Here is a 24,077-nt window from a genome sequence, read left to right on the forward strand (position 1 = left end):
TTTCAAGCAAAAAACATTGAACTGGAACAATTTAAACAAGTAGAGACAATTCATCGTTTCCACAAAAATATGACAAATGGAATCAAGTGCTTATTTTATTACAGCTCGCAAGCCTAAAGACTATCAAACTTAGTGCTTGAAGTATTACAACAGTTCAAACATTGGTAGAACTATTCTATTCTCTGCAATAATATATCTCATTCTGCTTTCCCCTGGTTGGCTGCGATAGTTTTCAGCTTTTCCTTGAGTTCACCACTCTGCATGAAAAAAATTGTTGAGCATGTTTCTTTTACCCGGCCTAACTAGATTCACATAAACAAGTGAAATTACCTGGTGCATATTCAGGATGATATCCGATCCACCAATAAACTCCCCGTTGATGAATATTTGTGGAAATGTGGGCCAGTGGCTGCAATATATACAGAGATTATGAGTCCTTGAGCAAGCATCTAGATACATTGCACCTTCTGAAGTGAAACAACTTGTCTTAATGCAACTACTTTGGATTAAATACAGAGCTCACAATTTATTAATCTCACAATCACTGCATAAACAATACCCTGCAACATTACTAGTTTAAAATTGATTTACCAGATACATCTCCTTAAGATAGAGGCTAGATATTCCTACTTTAAATTCAAGTCCTGAAATACATGCATCACTCTGACCAACTAAGAACAGTAAGAACCTAGAAGAAGTCAGAACTCAGAAGAAGAGAACTGATGATCGCAGCTGATTATCATAAGTTCAAAGAGCTCCATTTACAACTTAATTTGTTTTTGTCATTATGCAAGTAGTTACCAAATGCAAGTAGACAACGATATGAATTGCCTCAACCCCAAATCCTCCCTCAAAAGATCATCTGACTTTATGGACAAACCAGTAATCTCATTTCCAAAGTTTACTACGATATAACATGGTAGCTGATATCCCAGCTCAGCACAGATCTCACAAGGATGTGCTTAATGTTAAACGATATTACATAGATCACAGTAGAGGGAGAAAGATAGCCACCTAACATCTAGATGTTGGTATCCATCCCTTGAAAAAATTGCAATTACAAATCCATTAATAAACAAAATTTCACAACCGTAGACCATTTAGCGTCAAAAATACCTGAAGGCTTTTACAGCATTCTTAAGCTCGGGATCTTCTAAGATATTTCTGGCACTTATAGGAACGCCTGCAAAGACCACATCAATTGGTAAGAAGATGAATACTATTTAAGGCATGGACCTCTACCATAAACCTATGCCTTGCAAGTCAAAAAGATGCAAAAATCAATAAGAAGAGACAATAAAGCCAGAAGAGAAATTCCCCTTCAGAGACTACTTGGACTTACTATATTCTTTCAGCACTCTGACAGCCAATGAGCTGAATCCACATCTAGGAAGCTCTGGCACACCTTTCATGTATATCATCACAGGATTTTCCTTGACATCCTACAGTAGAAGGATGACAGAATAGCTAAATCTAAAAACTTAAAAGAACAGCTTATAAGCCAAAGGGGTAACACCATATCTATATTCAAAGATTGAATACAACAGTGCTTTTACTTGCCACCCAAGCAGAAAATGTACCGATAGTGACAAAAAATACCTGCTCAACAATGTTCTCCAGGGAAAGACCTGAACTCTCAAGCTTACTAGTGGGTCTAAAATCTTCATGAGTGTCAGGATCACTAGGCACAGTAGTTGAATACCACACTTCCCCCTGATTAATAGATCTGGATGTCTATTACACAAATGGAACAGCTGTTAAGAACAATACTTTTAAAACAGATATATAAGAAACAACAACAACAACAACAACAACCCAGTATAATCCCACTAGTGGGGTATGGGGAGGGTAGTGTGTACGCAGACCTTACCCCTACCATGGGTAGAGGCTGTTTCCAAATAAACCCTCAGCATCCTTCCCACCAAGAACTCCACACCTTGCTCTTAGGGTGACTCGAACTCACAACCTCTTGGTTGGAAGTGGGGGTTGCTTACCAAGAGCAATCCCTCTTGGTAAGAAAGAGACTGAAAAATCCACTTTTGTCTTATCCCGTCTACGGGCTAAACTCTTTAGTATCAAACTTGAGCATATGCCCCAAATTTCATGAGTAGATGCCAAATGGCGACATATGGTAGATGGGATTCAAGCAAATGTTTTTTTTTCCTGATGATAAGGGATTCTAGCAAAGCTCATAGTTTATAATAGAAACTTTACAGATGCAACATGCATCTCAGATTGTATTTAGCTTGTAAGAATAAACTATAGTGTCTATCGAGCACAGAGCAATGGGGTGCACAAAGTTCAGACGAAAGAAAAAAGGTAAGGAACTCTTCATATTAAGCTCAATTTTTTATTTTGCATGTCGGACAAACCAGTAGAAAAAAGGCATTTGTTGACACATTCTTAACAATAAGCACAAGCAGGAAGATAGTAGTATCATTCTCACAATAGCAGACGAACGAGCAAGTGGATTGGCTGCAAAACGCTTCAACAGCATTTGAGATAATGATCTTGCCATAATTTCAGAACCAAAGTTTGCTCAAACTCTTTCAGCTGCAGTAAGTGAAATAAGAAAAATCACAAATCAGTTCTTAGTGCTTCACACTCTCAGGGGTGGTTTGGTAGGATGTATAAGAATAATGCGGAATAAGGTGTATTAGTAATGCATGTATTAGTAATGCAAGCATTAGTTGTGCATATATTATTTCTTATCTACTGTTTGGTGTGGTGTATTAAAATTATAATGCATTGCATAATTTTTAAGAAAAATAGTTGTTTACAAAAATGTCCTCCATATTCTCTAGCTTTAAATGACTTTAAGGACAATTTTGTCTTTAAACATACTAATGCATGCATTAATAGCCTTGGTATTACTAATGCCATGGTTTTCTATGCATTACTAATGTATAGGATAATACCAAGTATGGGATTAGTTATACACATGTTGAAAAAATGTGCCAAGCAAGATATTAGTAATGCATAGAGCTAATGCTTGCATTATTTTTTCTAATACCTCCTACCAAACGACCCCTCAGTAACCTAGTGAAAAACCTGAACTACAACGCATACTACAGCCTTACGAGACCAATGAAGCTAAACTATCCAAAAAAAAATTCAGCTAGACACTAATTTAAAATAGTACTAGCATGAATAAGTTCCACAGGATTGACGCATTTTTGTATTTGCAAAGACTAATATAAAAATGGAGTTATCAAAGACATCCCATCTCTAGGGCCCAAGAACTCATATTAAAGCATAACAAGAAGTTCAATATAATATCTGATCCGAGATTTTTAATCTAGAAATATGTTTCTATTTCAAATTTCGGTAGAGATACAATACTATATCAACGCCAAATTCGTAGAGGCAATTCGTCGAACACCTATAAGCAGAGGAAAGTGAACCAAATTCACATACCCATTTCAGCAAACAATAAAAAGGTTGCATTTTGATTTTTTCAGCCAATAAACCCATCCACAGTTCAGAAAGAATCTAAGCGAGCATTCAAAATTGAACAATTAATTGGAAAAAAAAAATGAATCAATCGTTACTGAACACCGGCGCCTTTAGAAATCTGACAAGGAAATGATAAGAAAATAGAGAAGCGCGAATACGAATAGAGGGGGGTAATTACCAGTCAAAGAAGAGAAGATTACAGTGCTTTGGGGTTAGGCTTCGTAAATTTTGTACCTCTGAACCCTTCTTCAGGCGAAAAATTATTTTGTTACCAATTCTGCCCTTGAAGTGTTACACTTATCCACTCTCTCTCTTTTTTAAAAAAATAAATAAATAAATAAATTTAATGAAGTGTTCGTATATTTATAATTTTAAGAAGGAAAAGTAAGGAGGAGAAAAACACGGTAAATACAAAACAAATCCTTTGACTTCTTTATGCCATGGAAAAATATTCTCTAGTTTAAAATACTGGGTATTTAATTAACCCACGTCTTATACTATAGTTAGTATTTGAGTAGGTTAAATAAATAACACCATTAAAATTCTTATAGTACATGTGACAACTATCTAAAGTCCTAATTAAAAAATTGGACAAAACTTTACTCGAGGTGATCTCACCCCCTTGTTTATAAGTTACAATGTGATATTCTGCAAAATTTGACATGCTACAAAATATGTACTCTATTTCATTGTTCTCTTTTGTTTTTTTTTTTGTTTTTTTATGCGAGTTAGTTCAGAAGTTGATGGTTACAAGCGCTTTTATGGAATGACTTTAAATATCTTTGTGGTGCAAGTATTTCATCTCTCCGGTTCACAATAAGTGATCAATTGGTCACTTATTGTGGACCGAAGGGAGTAATCAAGAGGAATTAATTTTGTTTTTCCAAAATTTGTCTTTATTTACATATCCCAATGTGTCAAGTTAACGATATGCAAATTTTATTTTTGGATAATTTAGTTAAAATACCTAAAAAAAAATTAGGAGTTAGGGGACCGGAGAGAGAAATAACTAGTGAATCTAAACGTGACACGTTTTGCTCTCAGAAAGGACTTGAGGAAAACATTAACGAGTTTTGCTAACATAAAAAATTATGTGAAGAGTTTTAACTGGTCTAAGTTAAGAGCCTGACGTTGCAAACGTGCACAAGTTAATACTGTCAATCAGTATTTAAGCCTCTCTCTTTATTTCAATTTTATCTGGAGAAGACACTTCGTTTTTTCTTTTAATCTGGAGAAAACACTTCATATTTCATAAATTCAGCTAGTAAACAGAACTGATAATAATTTCGTGGGTAGACTATTCGTGTTCTTTAAAGCAGCAAAGTCAGAGGGAAAAGAAATGAAGAAAATGAACGACAATGTTCAGTAGAAAATACAACTAACAGAATTGAGTGGAAATTCCTTCATTCAGTAACGAAGATAAACCAGAAAACCGAAGAACTTCAACCTGGGACGCAAAGCTATGCAGTACAATTAGAAACAAGCATTGATTCATTAGTTTAATGCCTGAAGAAGAAGGAGCTAGGCATATGCCTCGATGACCTATTTGTGTCTCTTGTAGTTGCTGGTCTTTCCTCCTGATTATCTGACGAAGTTGACCTCCAATCTCTCCTGTTTTCGGATCTAGCACTAGTCCGTGATCGAGTAGGGCTCCTCCCACCATCAAACTCAGAAAACTCATCCACTGTCAAAGGCAAAAATGGAAAGTCATTCAGGAAAGAAAAGGGGAGCTCAAATTCAAGATCCAGTAACAAGTTGCCATCTTCACTCAATCCATCTTCGGCCTCGGAGTACCCATCTAGGAGATCAAATAAACCACCATCAAGAGGCAGCTCAGTTAGGAGGTCATCTCCAGCAAAGTCATCACCAAATGGCGTCTGATATGCACTGAGAGTATCCCCAAAGTCTCTTTGAAGCTCCAACCTTCTCCAATCATACTGTCGTTGAGGGTCAGCCTTGGCGGGCCTGTCAGAGGGATGCTGAAGCCTTGCATGCTTTCTTAGCTCACCATAATTGCCATTGAAATTGCACGTCTCCAAGGAACAACTCCTCTGTTTGGAATTCATGAATTTACGAGCTGCCTCTACAACAATCCATCCTTTAATCTGTCCCCGGCAAAGTGGGCAGACAAGCTCTGGTTGCTGTCCCCCAGTAAACCAGGTTGTTCTTGACAAAGGTTGTCCCTGACTTGCCCTGTGGAATATCGTCCCTGATATAGTACTTCCCTCTTGTTGAGCTTCTGATTGTGTTCCAGATGATAATTTACAAAATTGATCTAGACAATTAGAATGACGGTAACTTGTGTCACACATGTAAGGCAGACAACCCTTATCCCGTGATGAACAAAGTAGAAGGACACAATTGTGCGGATGCTCCATACAAATAGGGCACCTAGCTTCTTCCCATTCTCTTTCATTCCCTACTGGTGGCAAGGAACTCTTTAACTCTTGCTCAGTATTCTTTGAGCTACAAGCATAAGGAGATGCCCTTGCCCCGTTGAAGGATGAGGAATTCACCCTTCTATCTTTCGGCATGCTGAGCTGTTGGAAGTCACTAGATTTCTACTTCTATGCTCCAATACTGCTTCAAAAATGGGCAGAAGAAAAATAAGATAACGACCACCCATAGCTAACCATCAATGCACATGTGAAACACCATCACTTCTATAATTATAGAGTGACAGTATCTGTCTGCTGTTCACGGAGAGGGAGGAGCATGGCACTGATGTAGAGGAAAAACAAGCAAACAATGTACTCCCATTTAAGCATTCCCATTTCTCATCTTACAAATAATTTTTTGAAAAGAATTACAACAACAACAACATACCCAGTATATTCCCACAAGTGGGGTCTGGGAGGGTAATGTGTACACAGACCTTACCCCTACCTTGCCAGATAAAGAGGTTGTTGCCGAGAGACCCTCGGCTCAGGTGGATGTGAAAGTTAATTAAAAAGCAACTCAACTCTAGATGTCAGATCAATGCACTAAGCCTTGACAATGGAATATCATTTTTTTTATAAGGTACAACGGAATATCATATTTAAATCTTTAGTTCACAAATAAAGGTTCCTCATCTATTGAAGTGTTCTTCACCCTTTCCCTTGAGGTTAATCAAGTTACCTCCCATTTATTACTACCACATGGTTAATTATACAGCACCATATCAATAAAACCACTAAGGACTAAGAAATGAATCATATAGATGCATAAACCCCTAAAATTCCCAAAGCTAGGCCATTAGCAAAGAACTTCTGTGATCCAGCATTAGCTATTAAGTATAACTTATCTGTGTATCCATGCATGCTTCCAAATTCCATAGACTGTCTCTTTAGGCTATTTTATACTATATAAGCCTGGAATAGGAGGGATGCAGTAAGTTGCCAATATAAAACATGTTTAGTAATGATTAATCCTCTGAACCAGGTAGACCACATCAACTGTTAAACTGGGAGACATTCTTCAGACACAGTCAGTTAAAACTTTAAAACTTCTCCTCAGAAATCACCGGTTACCAAAATGAACATTCTAACTGAAAGAAAGCAAAAAGTCTTTGTTGGACTAGGGAGAAAAAGAAACAATTGAATTGATGCTCCCAACAGGGTTCCCTACTGGTCAAATAGTTGGAGACCAAGGTTCCAATCCTAACAGAGAGGACAGTCTAAGATCCTGTACGAAATTACACGGTACCTCAGCTGATGGAAGATAGCATACACCTAATAGCATAACAATTTAATCGAATGAAATTTAATAAATGGCTCTGTTAAAATCATCATTAAATCAAAAAGATCAGCAATCAGCATCGTCTAACTTGGGATAATATCTATAGTTCTTTCCATTTTTGTCCCTAATTATGATTTACACTAGAATCAAAACAGCAGAAACTAAAAAAACCTGAATTTCTCGAACCGATAAGGTTCATTCAGAAAAAAACGTACACTTATTTGATGAAAATAACCTTTGCTTTGTCGACTTTGCAAAGGCCGGTTTGAAAGCAAGAGATCTTTGACGGAGCTGAGTTAGATCTCAATTGACGGAATAAAGGCGGCCAAAATCAACGCCAGCTGGTCGACGGAGAGGAACCACCGGAAAATGATATTTTTACCAAACTATGCTCACCCTGATTAATCCATTTGAGAATAATTATATAATTAAACAATGATTTACAAATTAAAGCTCAAAGATGGATATGAAAATCAAAATTTCAATTAAGAAGACGAACCTGCAACTAGGTTTACTAGGTCAAGCCTGAACTGTCACCAGGTGGAGCTTACAAAAATTTCCAGAGCCAAATTTGAGGAATCGTCAAATTAGATACCGAATTTTATGTGGAGTAGGAAAGTTCCAAAGGACCAAATTGTCCTAAAATTGGTCTTAATTCATGACCTTGAAATTTAACGAGGCGCCACCGCGGGCAACCGGCAGAACCCAGGAAGTGGGACTGTAGGCAAGAATTGCATTGGCGGAAAATCATTTTAATATAATTGCGCTCCGGTCCATAATAATTGTTCAATTTACTTTGGACACATCTATTAATAAAATATTAAATTCTAAACGAAAATAGTTAATGTGACTAAACTAACCTTCATTAAATGTTGTATTATAGTTATAGTAGCACTTAACCACTTACTTCTCTTCTGAGATGTGAAAGATAAATGACTTTTTAGGAATACGTATAGTGTGTATCATGGGAATAAATATGATGACAGAATGATTTTTTTTTCAATTTACATACTTTAATAATGTATAGCAAATAACTTTTTCTTATTTTCTGCCTTATTAATGACATTTTCTTGAACAATTAAATATAAGTATCTTTCAAATGAGTTTGATAGTTATGAACTTTTTTAAACTATCAATATATAAAAGTTGATGGCTATGGGTGAAAATATTTTCTCGAAAAATAAAAGATTTTTTTATTTATTTATGTTGTTTGGTTAGGTAGTAAAAAATATTTTAAAAAATATATAATTTAGGCAGAAAATATGAAAGACGAAATGTGCAAGAACAGGAGAGGGTGGTAGGTCAGAGTCTACTAAGGAAGATTGAAAAATAATTTTGGAAAATACTTATCTTTCTTTTCGTAGCGAAGTTGTTTTCCTCCAAGGTCATGAGAAAAATATTTTTCAAAATATTTAAACTAACCAAATATTAAAAAAATAAAAATATTCAAAAAAATATTTCCTTCGTACCAAACAAACACTATGTCTCTTCTTTTTTCTTTTGGGAAAATTATATATGATCGAACATCCAAATTAGTTAATTTACATGTCACAAGTGGAAAAGTAAAATACGAGTCAATACTCAATATTACATTTGTCTCATATTATGTGTCGTATTTCTCTTTTACACGCTCCTTAAGAAATATTAATTAGGAAACAGATTAGATTATTCTACCCTTATTTATGTCTTAAAATATAACCTTTCTTCATTGAATAATTATTTTATTTATGTGTTATCTCCATCTTCAAGAACAATTATTACTAAGGTTAAAAAAAGAAAAAAATAATCAATTTTGTCTTGAACTTTTAAAAGAACAAATAATTTGATACAACTATTTTTAGTAATCAGGCAGGGGCAGAGCTCGAGTCTCCCACTTCCAACCGAGAGGTTGTGAGTTCGAGTCTCCCCAAGAGCAAGGTGAGATGTTCTTGGAGGGAAGGATGCCGGGGGTCTATTTGGAAACAGTCTCTCTACCCTAGGGTAGGGTAAGGTCTGCGTACACACTACCCTCCCCAGACCCCACTAAGTGGGATTATATTGGGTTGTTGTTGTTGTTGTTGTTGTTGTAGGCAGGGGCAGAGCTAGAGTGTAGCTACTAGGTTCGGCCGAACCCAGTAGCTTTGGTTCGAACCCTGTATTTATCTTAAAAATTCATTGAATATGTATAAATTATTAATTTAGAACCCAGTAGTTTAAAATGATTAGAATTATAAACCTATAAACTTGAAATTCTGGTTCCGCCTTTGTAATCAGGGCTATTAATACGAGACAGAGGGAATGGCAATCAGTTTGACGTTGGGATGTGATCTAGGAAAGAATTCGCCGCATTTAATTTTACGAGTAATGGAATTTCAACATGTTTAATTTAAACTGCGCCTAACTTGCTACTTCAAAAACTACGTAAAAAATGTAAATATTCTTCATTTTATTTTATTTTTAATATTTAAAAGACAATATAAAATCATTATAAACACGTAATGAATGAATAAAATAGGTCAAATTTCAATTATTACAATGCCAGCTAGTAGTTTCTATCCCTTTTTTAAGTCTATAAACCATATAGAATAAGCATGTAAAGAATAAGAGCTTTTGTTTAAAAGTGTTTTATTAAAAAATTACTTTTGTAAAATAACAGTTGTATTTGGTCAATTCATTTGAGTAATAACATAGCATATCTAATTTCACCTAGCCTACTACTATTTATTATTTTTCTATTTGCCCAATTCTTTCCTCCCCTGCCCTTATCCCAGGGTCCCATACGTAATTTGCTAATTTTTCCAATGTGCCTGTCATGAGAATATTTTCATTCATAACAGCTTTTGCAAATTTATTGTGTTTTGCCAATTTCCAAAAAGTACGAGTATTAAGTATCAAATTATGAAAAAGGTTAGTAAATATTTAGACAATTAGTATTATTTTAAAAAAAATGAATTTAAATATTTCTGATAAAAATTTAATTGATTTACTTATCCGTTTTTACAAATGGAGGAAGACAACTTATATTTACATGACAATCAACACACGGCTCCTTTATCCCCTTTTACCTTTCATGATAAATTAGCTAAACTCATAAAAAACAACAACAACAACAACAACAACAACAACAACAACAACAACCCAGTATAATCCCACAAGTGGGGTCTGGGGAGGGTAATATGTACGCAGACCTTACCCCTACCCCGAAGGGTAGAGAGGCTGTTTCCAGGAGACCCTCGGCTCAAAAAAGCAACAGGAGCCGATATATTAGTACCATAAAAATGCATAATAAAATAACAGCAATATAAGAGATATGAAATACAGAATACGAAATACGAAATAGATGGCTGGTATAGTAAAACTAGCAGGTAAAGCCCTGCATCAATAGACGACCAATGACATTCTTAGTCTAACTCCTAACTGGCTAGTCTCACTCTATTGTGCTGTAGAAATATTCACAACTTTCCCTAACCTACAACCTTAATGCTCGACCTCCATAATTCCCTGTCAAGGGTCATGTCCTCAGTAATCCTAAGTCGCGTCATGTCCTGTCTGATCACCTCTCCCCAATACTTCTTAGGTCGCCCTCTACCTCTCCGCGTGCCCACTACAGCCAGTCGCTCACACCTCCTCACCGGTGCATCAGTGCTCTTCCTCTGAATGTGCCCGAACCATCTGAGTCTTACTTCCCGCATCTTGTCCTCCATGGGGGCCACGCCCACCTTCTCTCGAATATCTTCATTCCTAATCTTATCCATCCTTGTATGCCCGCACATCCACCTCAACATCCTCATCTCTGTTACTTTCATCTTCTGGATGTGTGAGTTCTTTACCGGCCAACATTCAGTTCCATATAACATGGCAGGCCTAACCACTGCTCTATAAAACTTACCTTTTAGTAACGGTGACACTTTCTTGTCACACAAGACTCCCGACGCTAACCTCCACTTCATCCACCCCATCCCATACGGTGTGTGACATCCTCGTCAATCTCCCCGATCCCCTGAATAACCGATCCAAGGTACTTGAAACTACCTCTCTTGAGAATGACTTGAGAGTCAAGCCTCACTTCAACTCCCGCTTCTGTCGGCTCATCTCCAAATTTGCACTCGAGGTATTCCGTCTTCGTCTTGCTCAACTTGAAACCTTTAGACTCAAGAGCATGTCTCCAAATCTCTAGCCTCTCGTTGACGCCGCCTCGTGTCTCGTCAATTAGAATAATGTCATCAACAAATAGCATGCACCATGGCACCTCCCCTTGAATATGATGAGTCAGTGCATCCATCACCAGGGCAAATAGGAATGGGCTGAGCGCAGACCCTTGGTGCAAATAAAAAACAAAAGACAAAAAAAATAGCATTGAAATCGATTTTTGTTGACCCATCAGAATTGTCTTCCAGGATCTATAATTGAGGAGGAACAAGACCCCCGCAATGTAAAAAGTTTCCTTTTTATACAATTCATGATATCTTTCTTCTATGCATATCTCGGTTTTAATAACTTTTGGGTTTTATGCCAAATCGACCTTAGAGAGAGTTCATTAGTGTCTTGTAGATATATACCATAGCTGCATCATCCTTTATCTTTGCTTTTTGTCTTCTAGCGAAGATGTCTGATACAAAGCCTTCGAAAGGATTCTTCTTTTTCTCATACAAGTAGCCCCTTAGCGGAAAAATTCTATAACCCAAGTTTCGGGTATAAAAAAAAATTCTTTGCTAAAATAGACTAAATAATTAAAATATAAATTAAAAACTCTATTCAATATAAAATATAGTTATTCCAAAGTAGTAACATTTAGTATCTACTATTACTTATTATTTACATGATAATTTAAATATATCAAAATATATTATTTAATATAAATTAAAACCCTACTCTTAGGAATAGGAGAAAGAGAATAAAAATATGATTGAAATAAAAAAGAGAAGAAATGTATGGTAGAAATAAAAATAAAAAGAAAAAATATTAAATTAATGAGGAATAATTTAAAAAATATCAATTTATTGTAAGGTTATTTTTGTCTTGAAAAAATTAATTTTCTGCTTCTGCTTCTGCTTTTTGGAAGAAGCTAAAATTTGTAGCTTCTCCCCAAAAGCAAAAAAAAAAAATATTTCTGTTGCTGCTCAGAAGTACTTTTTCTTATTGGCCAAACACTTCAAATTTTTCAAAAAGTATTTTTTTAGTAAAAAAAAAGTATTTTCTGCCTCCAAGTAGCTTGGCCAAACAAGCTCTAAAATAGATGAAAATTTCTCAGTTCTTCTCTGAGCTTATATTTTTCTCTCACTAGGTCTTCGACTTATCTCTCTTCTATCTAATCTCTTCTTAGCTCTTCCTTCGATCTTTTTCTAACACTAACTATCACGGGCAAAGCTATATTTTCATAAGGGTGGTCATTCATCGAAAAATTATACTATATATATATATATATATAAATAAAATATTAGATTTTAGAGATATATAACTTATAAAATTATCATTCCTAGAGAATTTTTTTCATTTCTTTCTAGTTTGAACATCCTTGGATAAATTTCTGGCTCCGCCACTACTAACTATCAAGTGTTACAACACACGTTTGTCAGTTTGCTATAAATTAATTGTTTTACTCTTAACTTTGAGAAAATTATGTGAAGGAAGCATTTTGGCGACTTTACTATCAAGTTAATTCTTTCACTTAATCATTCTTTCATGACCACATTCTTTTTCAGCTAATGGAAAATATTTCTCATGTTACATGAATCTAATGTTTATTTCCTCCGAAAAGCCATCTTTTTCTTAACTATTTGTCATAGAAGCTGCTTGTCTTGCCCTTCATGTTTTCCATTCCTTTGACCTGTTATATGCTTTAGTATGAGACAGTACAACACCAAAAATTCATCCAAATAAACAAATAAAATTGAAAGAACATCAAAATAAGTTTGTAAGTTACATGCTTGAGAGTTTAATTATATTGTAACACTGCATTATAGGAATTAAATTCCGAAACTCTAGCTTTCAAGTAGTTAGAAAAGAAGAAGATCGAGTTTTATTATTAGGGTCAAAAAAGCTCTAAGCAAGTCTGGTAAGTCTAATTGAAATCATTGCTTTTGTGGCTAAATAATTTACAGGGGCGGTCCCACGAATTTTGTGGCCTAAATTAAACTTTACAAGGGGTCTTAATATATTTTTTTCCAATTTTTTTTTTTTTACATATTACGGATTTTTTAATTAAAGCCTATTTTTCTAGCTTTTTTTTAGATGCAAAGTTATTAGTAATTTTCTTATAATCAAGTTTTCCTAATAAATCTTTCTCAATTGACAATATAACTAACACATTCAACCTCTCTTACGACATTGTTGATCTTAGGTAAGATTTTATTAATTCTAGCTTTATAAAACTTCTTGCCGCTGAAAAGCAACGATAACATGAGTTATTAACATTATTCTATAAGCAATATAGGCATTTGGAACAGAATTAAATCTTTTTATTTGATTGAGTATATCAGTTTAACTATTATCTTCTAATTGTACTATTTTTCTTAACACTTTTAGTTCAGAAAATAAGTCTAAATCATCAATACCTGATTGATTATTATACTTTAAGCAACATTCAAGATTAACTCAATATAGGGATTACACTCTTTTTTTTTTTTTTGTTGTTGTAAGAAACATTTAAGATTAATGCAATATTTATTTGAATTTTCATCATCTAGTGATCTCAGTTTTTTTACCGTTGAATAGAAAGCAAAATATTTTCATATTCTTTGAATTGTTCAAATCTATTTTGAAGTAAAAAATAACCTTATCTACTACGTATAAAATATAAACAATTTTAAAGGACTCTTCGAGAGATTTTGAGATTTCATTATCAACATTCTCATCAAATTATTTCTTCTTATATATCACATGTTTCTTACGAAATTCGTGTTCGATATTCATTTCAAATGCAATTTCACACGTCTCTTACAAAATTCGGGTTTGGTATTCATTTCAAATGCAATTTCCTTGATAGAAATCATAGTGGTTGCAAATCCTTCTTCTCTATACACTACTAAAAATTCGGCAAAAACTGACCAAGATCGACCGACCAATTTTGGTTGGTCAAAAATCCGGCCAAAAAAACTGTAACAACTCGGCCTGTCATTTCATGAGTTGTAGACCTGTTTTCCCTATTTTTTGTGTTTTTCAGCTATATTATAATATGCCAGATTAGTTGGTTCGGGTTCGGAGTGGTTTTGGATTGAATTGAGACACTTAGTCTCTTATTTGAAAGCTTAATTTGGAAAAGTTGACCGGATATTGACTTATGTGTAAACGACCTCGGATTTGATTTTTGACGGTTCTGTTAGCTCCGTTAGGCGATTTTGGACTTAGGAGCGTGTCCAGATTTTTGAATTGGAGGTCTGTAGTAGAATTAGGCTTGAGATGCCGAAAATCGAATTTTTTTGAGTTTGATCGGGAGTGTACTTTTCGATATCGGGGTCTATTTCGATTTTGGAAGTTGGAGTAGGTCTGTAATATCAAATATGACTTGCGTGCAAAATTTGGGGTCAATCAGACGTGATTTGATAGGTTTCGGTATCGGTTGTAGAAGTTTGAGGTTTTAAGTTCAATTGGTGTGCGATTCATATTTTTGTTGTTTTTGTTTGATGTGATTTGAGGGCTCGACTAAGTTTGTATGGTGTTTTAGGACTTGATGGTACCTTTGGTTGAGGCTCAAGGGGCCTCGGGTGTGTTTCGGGATGAGTTTTGAGCGAGTCCGAGCTTTTCGGCACTCTAATATTATTCTGGGGTCTCTGGAAGTGCGGACAGCATATTTTGGGAGTGTTAAGGCAAAAGGGATGTGTAGACCTCAAGGGAATTATGTGGACCGCACAATTTTGTGTACGGCCGCACTCAGGAATTCTTAGATTCGCTGGTCCGATTTCGGATGCTTATATCTTTTGATGTACAAAAAATTTTGAGATGATTCAAAAACTAAAGTTGTATCCCTTCGTATTTAGTTTCCATAAAGATAAAGCAGTCATCATTTGGACATCTATAGATAAATTTATGGCTAAAATACTAAAGCCTGATAGTGCAGTCACCAAAAGGTGCGGCCACACAATTTTTGTGCGACCGCAGGAGTTGGGATGTGCGGCCGCACTTGAAATTGTGCAGACCGCACAATGGGAGTTCAGTGGGTGTACTATATATATGGGATTTAGGGTATTATTTTACATTTTGGACTTTGGGAGCTTGGTTTGTGGTGATTTTTTGTGGAATTTTTAAGAAATTCATCGGGGTAAGTGATTCTAATTCGGATTTGGTTAATATACATGAATACATCATTGATTTCATCATCCGATTAATATTTTGAAATGGAAATTTGGGAAAAATTGTAAAAATTTCATAAAATAAATTTTTGGGATTTGAATGTCGATTCGAAGTCGAATTTGGGTGAAACTAGTATGGTTGGACTCGTAATTGAATGAGTTGTTGAATTTTGTGACTTTTGTTGGATTTCGAGACATGCGCCCTGGACCCGAATTTTGAGTTGACTTTTTGACTTATGGACTAAAGCTTAGTATTTTCTTATGTAATTGATTCCTTTAGCTCGTGTTGATTGTATCGAATTGCTTGTGGCTAGATTCGGCGCATTTGGAGGCCGATTTGAGAGGCAAAAACATTGCGGAGTAGGATTTTGATCGGTTTGAGATAAATAACAGTTATAAACCTGGTCCCGAGGGTATGAAACCCTGAATTTTGTGTCATGTGACTATTTTGGAGGTGACGCAGATGTTAGGTGACGGGCGTGTGAGCGTGCACCGAAAGGGATCATGACTTGGTCCGTCCCGTGAGACTGTTGAATCGAATAGCTTACAGTTTACTACGGCCTCATTTCTTTGCACTTAATGGAGGTCCGAATCTTAATCATTCAGATCTCAGATATTAAGTGTGTTTGTTTTTAAAGTATGAATCTTAATTATTCAGATCTTAATCATTAAGTGTGCTTGTTGTTTTACTTCACAATCACTTAATGGGTCTGAATATATCTGTATGATTAAGATCTATAACAAAGACTTAATTGCATTAAGATGCTATCACATATTCATTATTAATTTCCGCCACTGCTTACCATTATCAACTACCACCATTCCACCACCACCACCATACTCAACCACTACCACCGTCCCCCCACCATCACGCCACCATTATCCTCAATCATAGCTGCCACTATTATCGACCATCACCACCCACTATCCCCACCACTCCGACCACCATCATTCTCACCTACAATAAATACTTATCCACCTCAACTACCACAAATGACCACCCCATCACCATGAACAACCAAAGCCGGCATTGCCCATCATTATAACCTACCACCATCCATCCACCACCTTCCTCAGCCACAACTACTATCACCAGCCGCCATTATTAACTATCACCACCCACCACCACCATCCTCAATCATAATCGCCACCACTACCAATCACTACTAGTTACTAGCATGAACCGCCGTCATCAACCAAAACTACCACCAACCACCGCCTCTAGTCAGCATTCACCCGTTAGCCATCACCACCAACAACTATCATATTTTTAAGAAACTATATATTTTATTAATAGAATATTAGATTAGTTAGTATTTCATTTGAATTATTATTTTTTAAATAAAGATAAATTTTATACATTCAGATGTTAAAAATCAAACGGTCTTAATTATTTACTATTCAGATCTTAATACACATCTTAATATATTCAGATGTGTATTCAGATTCAGATGTCTAAATCTTAATACACATCTTGACATTCAGATGTATATTTAGATTCAGACGTCTTAATCTTAAAAAAAACAAATGAGGCCTACATGTCTCCTCTGTTTTATGGAAAATTGATTGTACTTCATGTTAGAAATCATATTTTAGGCCATATGATAACACTGTTAGGACCTGTAGAGGTCGTGTAGTTGCTAAATTAGCTGCTAATTTATGTTTTGTACTCAGTCATAGCTTTTCTTGCTTATTATGCCTCGGTCTCTTACTGTTCATTGTTGATACATGTTATTAGCTCTGTTTGGGCTATTTTATATGATTTCTGAGAGCCCGAAAGACTAGGGAGGTTGGTGACTGAGTGAGGCCTAGGGCCAAGTGGTGAGATATTGATATTATAGCACGTGAGTTGTCTGTGCAACATGTGAGTTATCCGTGCGGATCCTAATTTGATATTATAGAACGTGAGTTGTTTGTGCAGGTCTTGTTTTGATATTTTAGCACGTGAGTTGTCCGTGCAACATGTTAGATGTCTGTGCAGATTATAGCGCTTGGTATAAAGGAGCCTATCCGAAGTCTGCACACCTCTAGTGAGCACAAGTACCTATTGAGTGTGAGTACTAAGGGCTGAGAGCCGAGTGATTGAGCTGTGGAGATGAGTGGAGCGACTGTTGTTTTGAGAGGCTGTACTTGCTTTCATTTATTGTTGCACTTAGTTGTTATCTGCCTTTGTTGTGCAAATTTTCTAGAAGACTTGATATTTGGTTTACTTGAGCACGAACTGTTTTGCCATAAACTGCTAGATTAGAAAGCATGTCTGCATTTTATTGAAATTTCTGAAATAAACTGGATTTGCATAGCTCGTCACTACTTTTCAGTTCCTTATTTGTTTTTTTACTTACTGAGTTGGAAGTACTCACGTTACTCCCTGCACCTTGTGTGCAGATCCAGGTAAGACCGATCGCAGAGATCGTTGAGTTCGTGAGCATTTGGCTATCGAAGACATACGAGGTAGTTGTCGGCGTTTGCAGCCCTTGTCTCTCCTTCTATTGTTATCTTTTCTTTCTATTTTTGTATTTGGTGGACTATTGTAAACTCTGATTCTAGACTGGTTTTAGGTGCTCATGACTTAGTGATACCTCGATGTTGGTGTCACGACCCAAACTAGAGGGCCATGACTAGCACCCGACCATACTTGCCGAGCACGAGCGTACATTTTATCTAACCTTCTTTATTATCTTTTAGGGCCGACGAGATCAATATAATTGGTGGACATGGATCATGGACAACTAACAATAAAAGATGATGACATGAATATACATAATATGGGATGACCAGACAATCAAGAAACTATATATAAGGTACAAGCTACCACACTACCATGAGAGACTATACAACAAAAACCAGCTGACAAGGCATACCAAACTATACATGAGTCGACACTTGTCTATGAGCCTCTAAATGAACATAAGTGCTGCAACATAGCCGGAACAGGGCCCCGCCATACCCATAATGTCTATAACAAAAATGCATACCAAGACCACGACAAGTCCGAAGAAGGGATCTCGTCATTCACCGCTTAACTGGACAACCTACTGTGGTGAGGGAGTTGCGCCTACCTGTCTATCAGGACCTGCAGCATGACATGCAATGTCCACAAATAAAAAAGACGTCAGTACGAATAAAGTACTGAGTATATAAGACAGGGAACCATAAGTACGAACAGTAATGCAAGCAGGGATAAAGAATATACAACCTGTAACATCTGGGTACCTCTGAGGGCTACTGACATGAAATGCATGATACATATGTATATATACATAAACTTTTAAAACATACGCCTCTGTGGGCATCATCATCATTATATCATACTCGGCCGTAATAGGCTCGGTAAAAATGTACCTGGCCATCATAAGGCTCAGTAGAATCGTACCTGGCCATGTGGAGCTCGGTAAAACCCAACTGATTAGTGGTTGCACAATAGGTGTCGTACCCGGCCAACTATAGCACGACCCGGTAGAGTAAAATAGATACATATATATAATGCATGCTCGACTCATGAAATCACATTCTAAACCTTTCGGAGTGAAGTAAGGTCGGTATCCTCTATACACGTTATTAGGACTAACTCTTCGCCATGAACCTTATAAGAATCAGGAAGTACCAGCAACATTTATAACATAAGAAAAAGAGAAGCAACATCAACATCAATCGTTCCATAAGAGGGGAAACAATGTAAGTACTACTAATTTCTAAGAGTAGAGTATCTTTGGAATCTCGTTCATTACATTATGTACAATCGGAGTCGTGCAAAAGAAGGAAAGGGATAGCCTCACATACCTTGTATATACTGCCCAACATCAAGCTATGCAAATGTCACGACTCCTTAGTCTACAATAGGAGAAATGACACTATCGTTAATGTTTAAACGTCGTAACTATTATGTATCGATCACAACCTATTTTACGATGAAACAGACAACACCTACCCTATTTATATGACTTCCCACAAGTGAAAACAATCACCAATCAGCCTGCCCAAACAACATCAATGTTAATCATATTGAACCTCCCAAAATAGTCCACCAAACGATAACATTACTACCAAGCCTTTCGATATATATTTCACAAGTTCTAACTTCAATGACTTACCCGCAACTTGGATAATCTTAAATACATATAATGTAAGAGGTTACTTACCTTTATACAGAAAGAAAAACTCCAATTTGACCTTAACTGTCCATGAAATATCCCTCAAATACTGCCACAACAACAAGGAAGCGAAACTAGCAATCAATGAGTGTTTTTTGGCACTAGAATCTCTTTAGAAGGCTTGAAATCACCTAGGTTTGATATTAAGAACTTGATGGAGTATTTACAGAACATAAACCCCTTAAAACAACCTCCCACACGAGCTAGAACAACACAAAAATGAGCAACAACAAGAAGAAAAGGAAACTTACTAGCGCCCCGGGATTCCCGACACTTGATTGTTTGCCCTTTGTTTGGGTCTTGAATCTTGAGAGAACCTTGAGATGGTGTTTCTAGAGTTATAAGGTCTGGCGCAGTCTCACAAGTGGGCCCCATAGAGAGGTGTTTGGCGCAGTCTCACAAAAACGCGAATATTGCTCTTCTTCGAGATCATATCGACAAACGGTTTAATACGTTGGAAACTAGACTCATAGGTCTTCAATTTGGTGGGTAGATCACCCCATAATTCTAATTAAATTTGGAGAAAAACTTAGTAACATTTAACCTAATGTTTAAGTAAAATTATGAACCTAAATTGCGACAACTTTTGTCGACTTTTGTCTCATAACTCGTTTGACTTCAAGACTTATAATACGGATATTATATGATTCAAACACCTTAAAACACTACCTCTTGAGTGTATTAAGCACCTCTAGGTTTACCCGAAAATACGGCTGACAACATCCTTGATTCGTTTAACTTCTAATACTTGTTAACCACCCTTATACACATTTGTATCATTTAAGACCAATATGATTAACTTCTTATCATCTTAAAGATAATCTCTTCATGGATTTACGTCGACTACCTTATGGCATGAGCTAAATACGTGAATATGGGTTGTAACAGTCGGGCTATCTTTTCCACAGTTTTATTTTATGTTTAACTCATTTATGAAATGTCTGTTATGAAAAAGTTTTGATTTATCTTTAAATGAAATAACAAAGCATTTTGAAAGGGCTGACTTTCCTAATACCACGATAGGCGCCATCACGACAGGTTAGAGTTTTTTGGTCGTGACCAAAACCGACCAAAGTCGATCGATTTTTTAAAATAATTTTTTTTTTTACGAAATCAATCAACTTTGGTTGGTTTTCTTTGACGCAAAATGCGGGAACCTATTTTTAAGTCCCGCAAAATTTATTTTTCAAGAAACCGACCAACTTTAGTCGGTTTTTTATTTAAAATAATTAAAATTAATATTTAAAAAAACCGACTGAAATTGATCGGTTAATTCGGCTGGTCATTTTAAATACCGACCGAATTCGGTCGGCAATTTTAATTTTTAATAAAACCAACCGACATTGGTCGGTTATTTTTGTATGAAAATACAATTAAAGAGTATAAATAAAATAAAAGACAGCCTTAAAACAAAATGTACCAATGGTCTAGTGATAGAATAGTATCCTGTCATAGTACAGACCCTGGTTCGATTCCCAGGTGGTGCATTTTTTAATTACATAATTAAAATACCGGCCGACTTTGGTTGATTTTTCGTCATTTTTTTTTTGAATTTAATTGACCGACCAAAGTTGGTCGATAATTCTGACTAACTTTGGTCGGTATGCCCTTCCGATCTTCAAAATACCGGCCACACATTAATGGTCGTGTTTTGGACGATTATTGGCCCTTACCGACCTATTTTGATCGATTTTTTTGAACGGTTCTTCCCGAATTTTTAGTAGTGATATTTGTTAAATAAAAAAATCAAACATTTTTACTTTGCAGATATTTTTTTTTACAACTTATATACAACCTATTAGGTGTAATTACAAATGAGGCTCGCATAAATATGGGGCATAAAACAATTGTTTTACCTGCTTTAAGAAAGGCCGACCCATGAATTAATTAAGATCTACTTATTTAATTAAATCAAACGCATTTTGAATGCAGTAATTTTAAATTTTCGCTTAGCATTAGGCGCCCACCTGTATAACAAGGGAATACATTTCGTGTCTTTACCATTAGGCGCCCACCTGTATAACAAGGGAATACATTTTATGTCTTTACCATTAGGCGCCCACCTGTATAACAAGGGAATACATTTCATGTCTTTACCAATTAGGCGCCCACCTGTATAACAAGGGAATACATTTCATGTCTTTACCAATTAGGCGCCCACCTGTATAACAAGGGAATACATTTCATGTCTTTACCAATTAGGCGCCCACCTGTATAACAAGGGAATACATTTCATGTCTTTACCAATTAGGCGCCCACCTGTATAACAAGGGAATACATTTCATGTCTTCTGCCAATTAGGCGCCCACCTGTATAACGAGGGAATACATTTCATGTCTTCTACCAATTAGGCGCCCACCTGTATAACGAGGGAATATTTTTCAGTCTTTACATTACAGGTCTTGAAATCCCTAACCCACCGAAAGGCAGAAGGTTACAATAAAAGATCCACAGCATAATGCAGGAAGCCACATCCTCAAGCGGACAGAACAAAATGAGGCAAACTGGTGTTCAGGAAACGCAAGAGGCCGGTGTCATCCCCGTCAGTTCTCGGAAGAAAGAAGCACCGGAATAGACGCAAGCCGACAAGAAAGCAAGGCATCAAGAACAAATGGAAGATAGATATGATCTTGTAATCCATAGGCTAGCCTAGCTTCTTGATTTTTCTTTTAAGCACGGTGTAATAAGGAGATCGGTAAGTAGTAGTAACAGCAGGCAGCAACAGTAACAGCAAAATTACAGTCCCATGGTAGTCCTAGCTACCAAAATTTCCCGAACTACATTGACCTGATTCCTGTTTAGCCCAAGATATGTAGGAAACCTCTGAAGCAAAGGTTCGGTCAAATCTTTTCAAAAAAAAATGCTTTGCACGGAGTACTCGAACGGGCAAAAATCGCTCGTATTCGCTCACTTTATCTTTGCACGAAAACTCTTTATGTTTTCGGACAAAGAGGGGCAGCTGTGAGCACGTGATTTTTGCCCTATATGAGAATTACTCCCAAAAAGTCAAAATAAAATAATTTTCCTTTGCGTGCAATTTTAAAATTTTAGTTGCATTTTTGATAATTGTTTATATTTTTGTCTGTGCATGTTTATTTGTTAAATTAATTAAAAAATATAAAAATATGCCACATTTGCATTTAAAATGTAATTCTACAATTAGGAGTAATTAAGTTTGTTTTACAAAATGAGAAAATCATAACAATAATGTACGTTGCATTTTAGCACTTAATGTCCAAATTGTGTAATTTTTTTATTAGTCACTATTTAATTATGTGTTAATTGTTATTAAGAGTTAATTAGTATTTTCAGATAATTTTTGGGTTTTATAATTTAATCTTAGCATTCTAGCTTTATTATTATTTAGGAAATTGAATAAATAGAAAGGGATAAAAATAGAAGAGATCGGATTGGGCCTTTTCTTCAATTTTAAGTCACACGCCCAAAAAGACCCAATCTTCCCAAACGACCCAGTCCATTTCGAACTGGATCGACCCAGTCCATAACCTAAAGGACCCAAAATCCTAAAGACTAAGCTACCCGCCCCCCCTCTTCTTCTTCCTCTCTTTCTCTCCTTCTTTTCCAAAGCTCCCCAACAATGGCTGCCCTCCTTCTCCTTCTCAACACACATAGCACACACCACGCACACACATCTCCAAGCATCCATGACTGTTGCCTCATCTTCGTCATCGGAGCTCGTCAATGGAGCTCGTCAATGGCGACCAGCAGATCCGCCATCGTCATCGCACCACCCAAGCCATGAACAACCAAACTCCTGCTGCCCCGCCGAGCTCCAGCCATGGACATGAGCTGCTGCTACGTTCAGTTTCGACGCTCCAAACGCAGCAACATTCAGTCCGTCACGTTCACTGCGTCTTCGTTTCTCCCTGGCGAGCTCAAAGCTCGGCCATGGCTGATCGTTCTTGCTTCTTCTTCTCCAAGATCACGTTAGTTGCTTCTTCTTCAAGATCGTTGCTGCTGTTTCTTCTTCTTCAAGATCGTTGCTGCTGTTTCTTCTTCTTCACGTTGATACTGTTTCTTCTTCTCCGTCACTGCTGCTGCTGCGTTCTTCACTGTCCGCCATGGCTGCCCTCGTTGCTCCTTCTTCGTCCTCGTCCAAATGACCAAACTACTTTCCGTTCGAGTTCGTTGTCGCTTCGATCCGGTTAGTGGGTTGGAGTTTCATTTTGTCCGTATTTTTGTTTTGATATTCTCGGATCTAAAATCGGTAAATGTTTGATTCTTGTTTTGTTCGTGTTTATTGCTTAATTAACTAGTTTTTCAGTTTATTTCATGTGTTTTTATTTATTTTTGTAAAAGAAGTTGTTAGTTTAATTTTAATGTTGTTAGATTCAAATTGAAATTTAATTAATTATTTTTTCAGTTTATTTCATGTGTTTTTATTTATTTTTGTAAAAGAAATTGTTAGTTTAATTTTAATGTTGTTAGATTCAAATTGAAATTTAATTAATTATTTCTTCAA

The 24,077-nt window shown here is 36.2% G+C and overlaps 2 protein-coding genes across 3 annotated transcripts; both read right to left on the reverse strand.

The window, feature by feature from the left end:
• Positions 1 to 30: 30 nt before the first annotated feature.
• LOC107781150 (monothiol glutaredoxin-S15, mitochondrial) lies at positions 31 to 3,774 on the reverse strand. The gene is made up of 7 exons (XM_016601796.2): positions 3,635 to 3,774; positions 2,447 to 2,553; positions 1,600 to 1,734; positions 1,343 to 1,442; positions 1,117 to 1,183; positions 331 to 409; positions 31 to 257 (listed from the first exon to the last, which is right to left on the reverse strand). The coding sequence occupies exons 2-7, from the start codon at positions 2,516 to 2,518 to the stop codon at positions 198 to 200; spliced, it is 513 nt and encodes a 170-aa protein (XP_016457282.2). The 5' UTR covers positions 2,519 to 2,553; positions 3,635 to 3,774; the 3' UTR covers positions 31 to 197.
• Positions 3,775 to 4,731: 957 nt separating this feature from the next.
• On the reverse strand, positions 4,732 to 7,903 carry LOC107781151 (uncharacterized). 2 transcript variants are annotated; one of them, XM_016601798.2, is made up of 3 exons: positions 7,676 to 7,903; positions 7,412 to 7,573; positions 4,732 to 6,036 (listed from the first exon to the last, which is right to left on the reverse strand). In XM_016601798.2, exon 3 carries the CDS (start codon positions 5,988 to 5,990, stop codon positions 4,956 to 4,958), a length of 1,035 nt encoding a protein of 344 aa, XP_016457284.1. In that variant the 5' UTR covers positions 5,991 to 6,036; positions 7,412 to 7,573; positions 7,676 to 7,903; the 3' UTR covers positions 4,732 to 4,955. The 2 variants fall into 2 exon arrangements, with proteins under 2 accessions (XP_016457284.1, XP_016457283.1); XM_016601797.2 differs by having other exon boundaries at positions 7,392 to 7,573; positions 7,676 to 7,902.
• Positions 7,904 to 24,077: the final 16,174 nt, after the last annotated feature.

The sequence above is a fragment of the Nicotiana tabacum genome, chromosome 8 (assembly GCF_000715075.1).
Source record: "Nicotiana tabacum cultivar K326 chromosome 8, ASM71507v2, whole genome shotgun sequence".
Taxonomy (NCBI): domain Eukaryota; kingdom Viridiplantae; phylum Streptophyta; class Magnoliopsida; order Solanales; family Solanaceae; genus Nicotiana; species Nicotiana tabacum.

What these genes read in the sequence shown, in the direction of transcription:
- LOC107781151 (XM_016601798.2), bottom strand. Translation starts at nt 5,990, where the DNA reads ATGCCGAAAGATAGAAGGGTGAATTCCTCATCCTTCAACGGGGCAAGG.
- LOC107781150 (XM_016601796.2), bottom strand. Translation starts at nt 2,518, where the DNA reads ATGGCAAGATCATTATCTCAAATGCTGTTGAAGCGTTTTGCAGCCAAT. An exon ending in CAGAGTGCTGAAAGAATATA is followed by an intron (nt 1,184 to 1,342) that starts GTAAGTCCAAGT and finishes TGGTCTTTGCAG; the next exon opens with GCGTTCCTATAAGTGCCAGA. An exon ending in TCATCCTGAATATGCACCAG is followed by an intron (nt 258 to 330) that starts GTAATTTCACTT and finishes TTTTTCATGCAG; the next exon opens with AGTGGTGAACTCAAGGAAAA.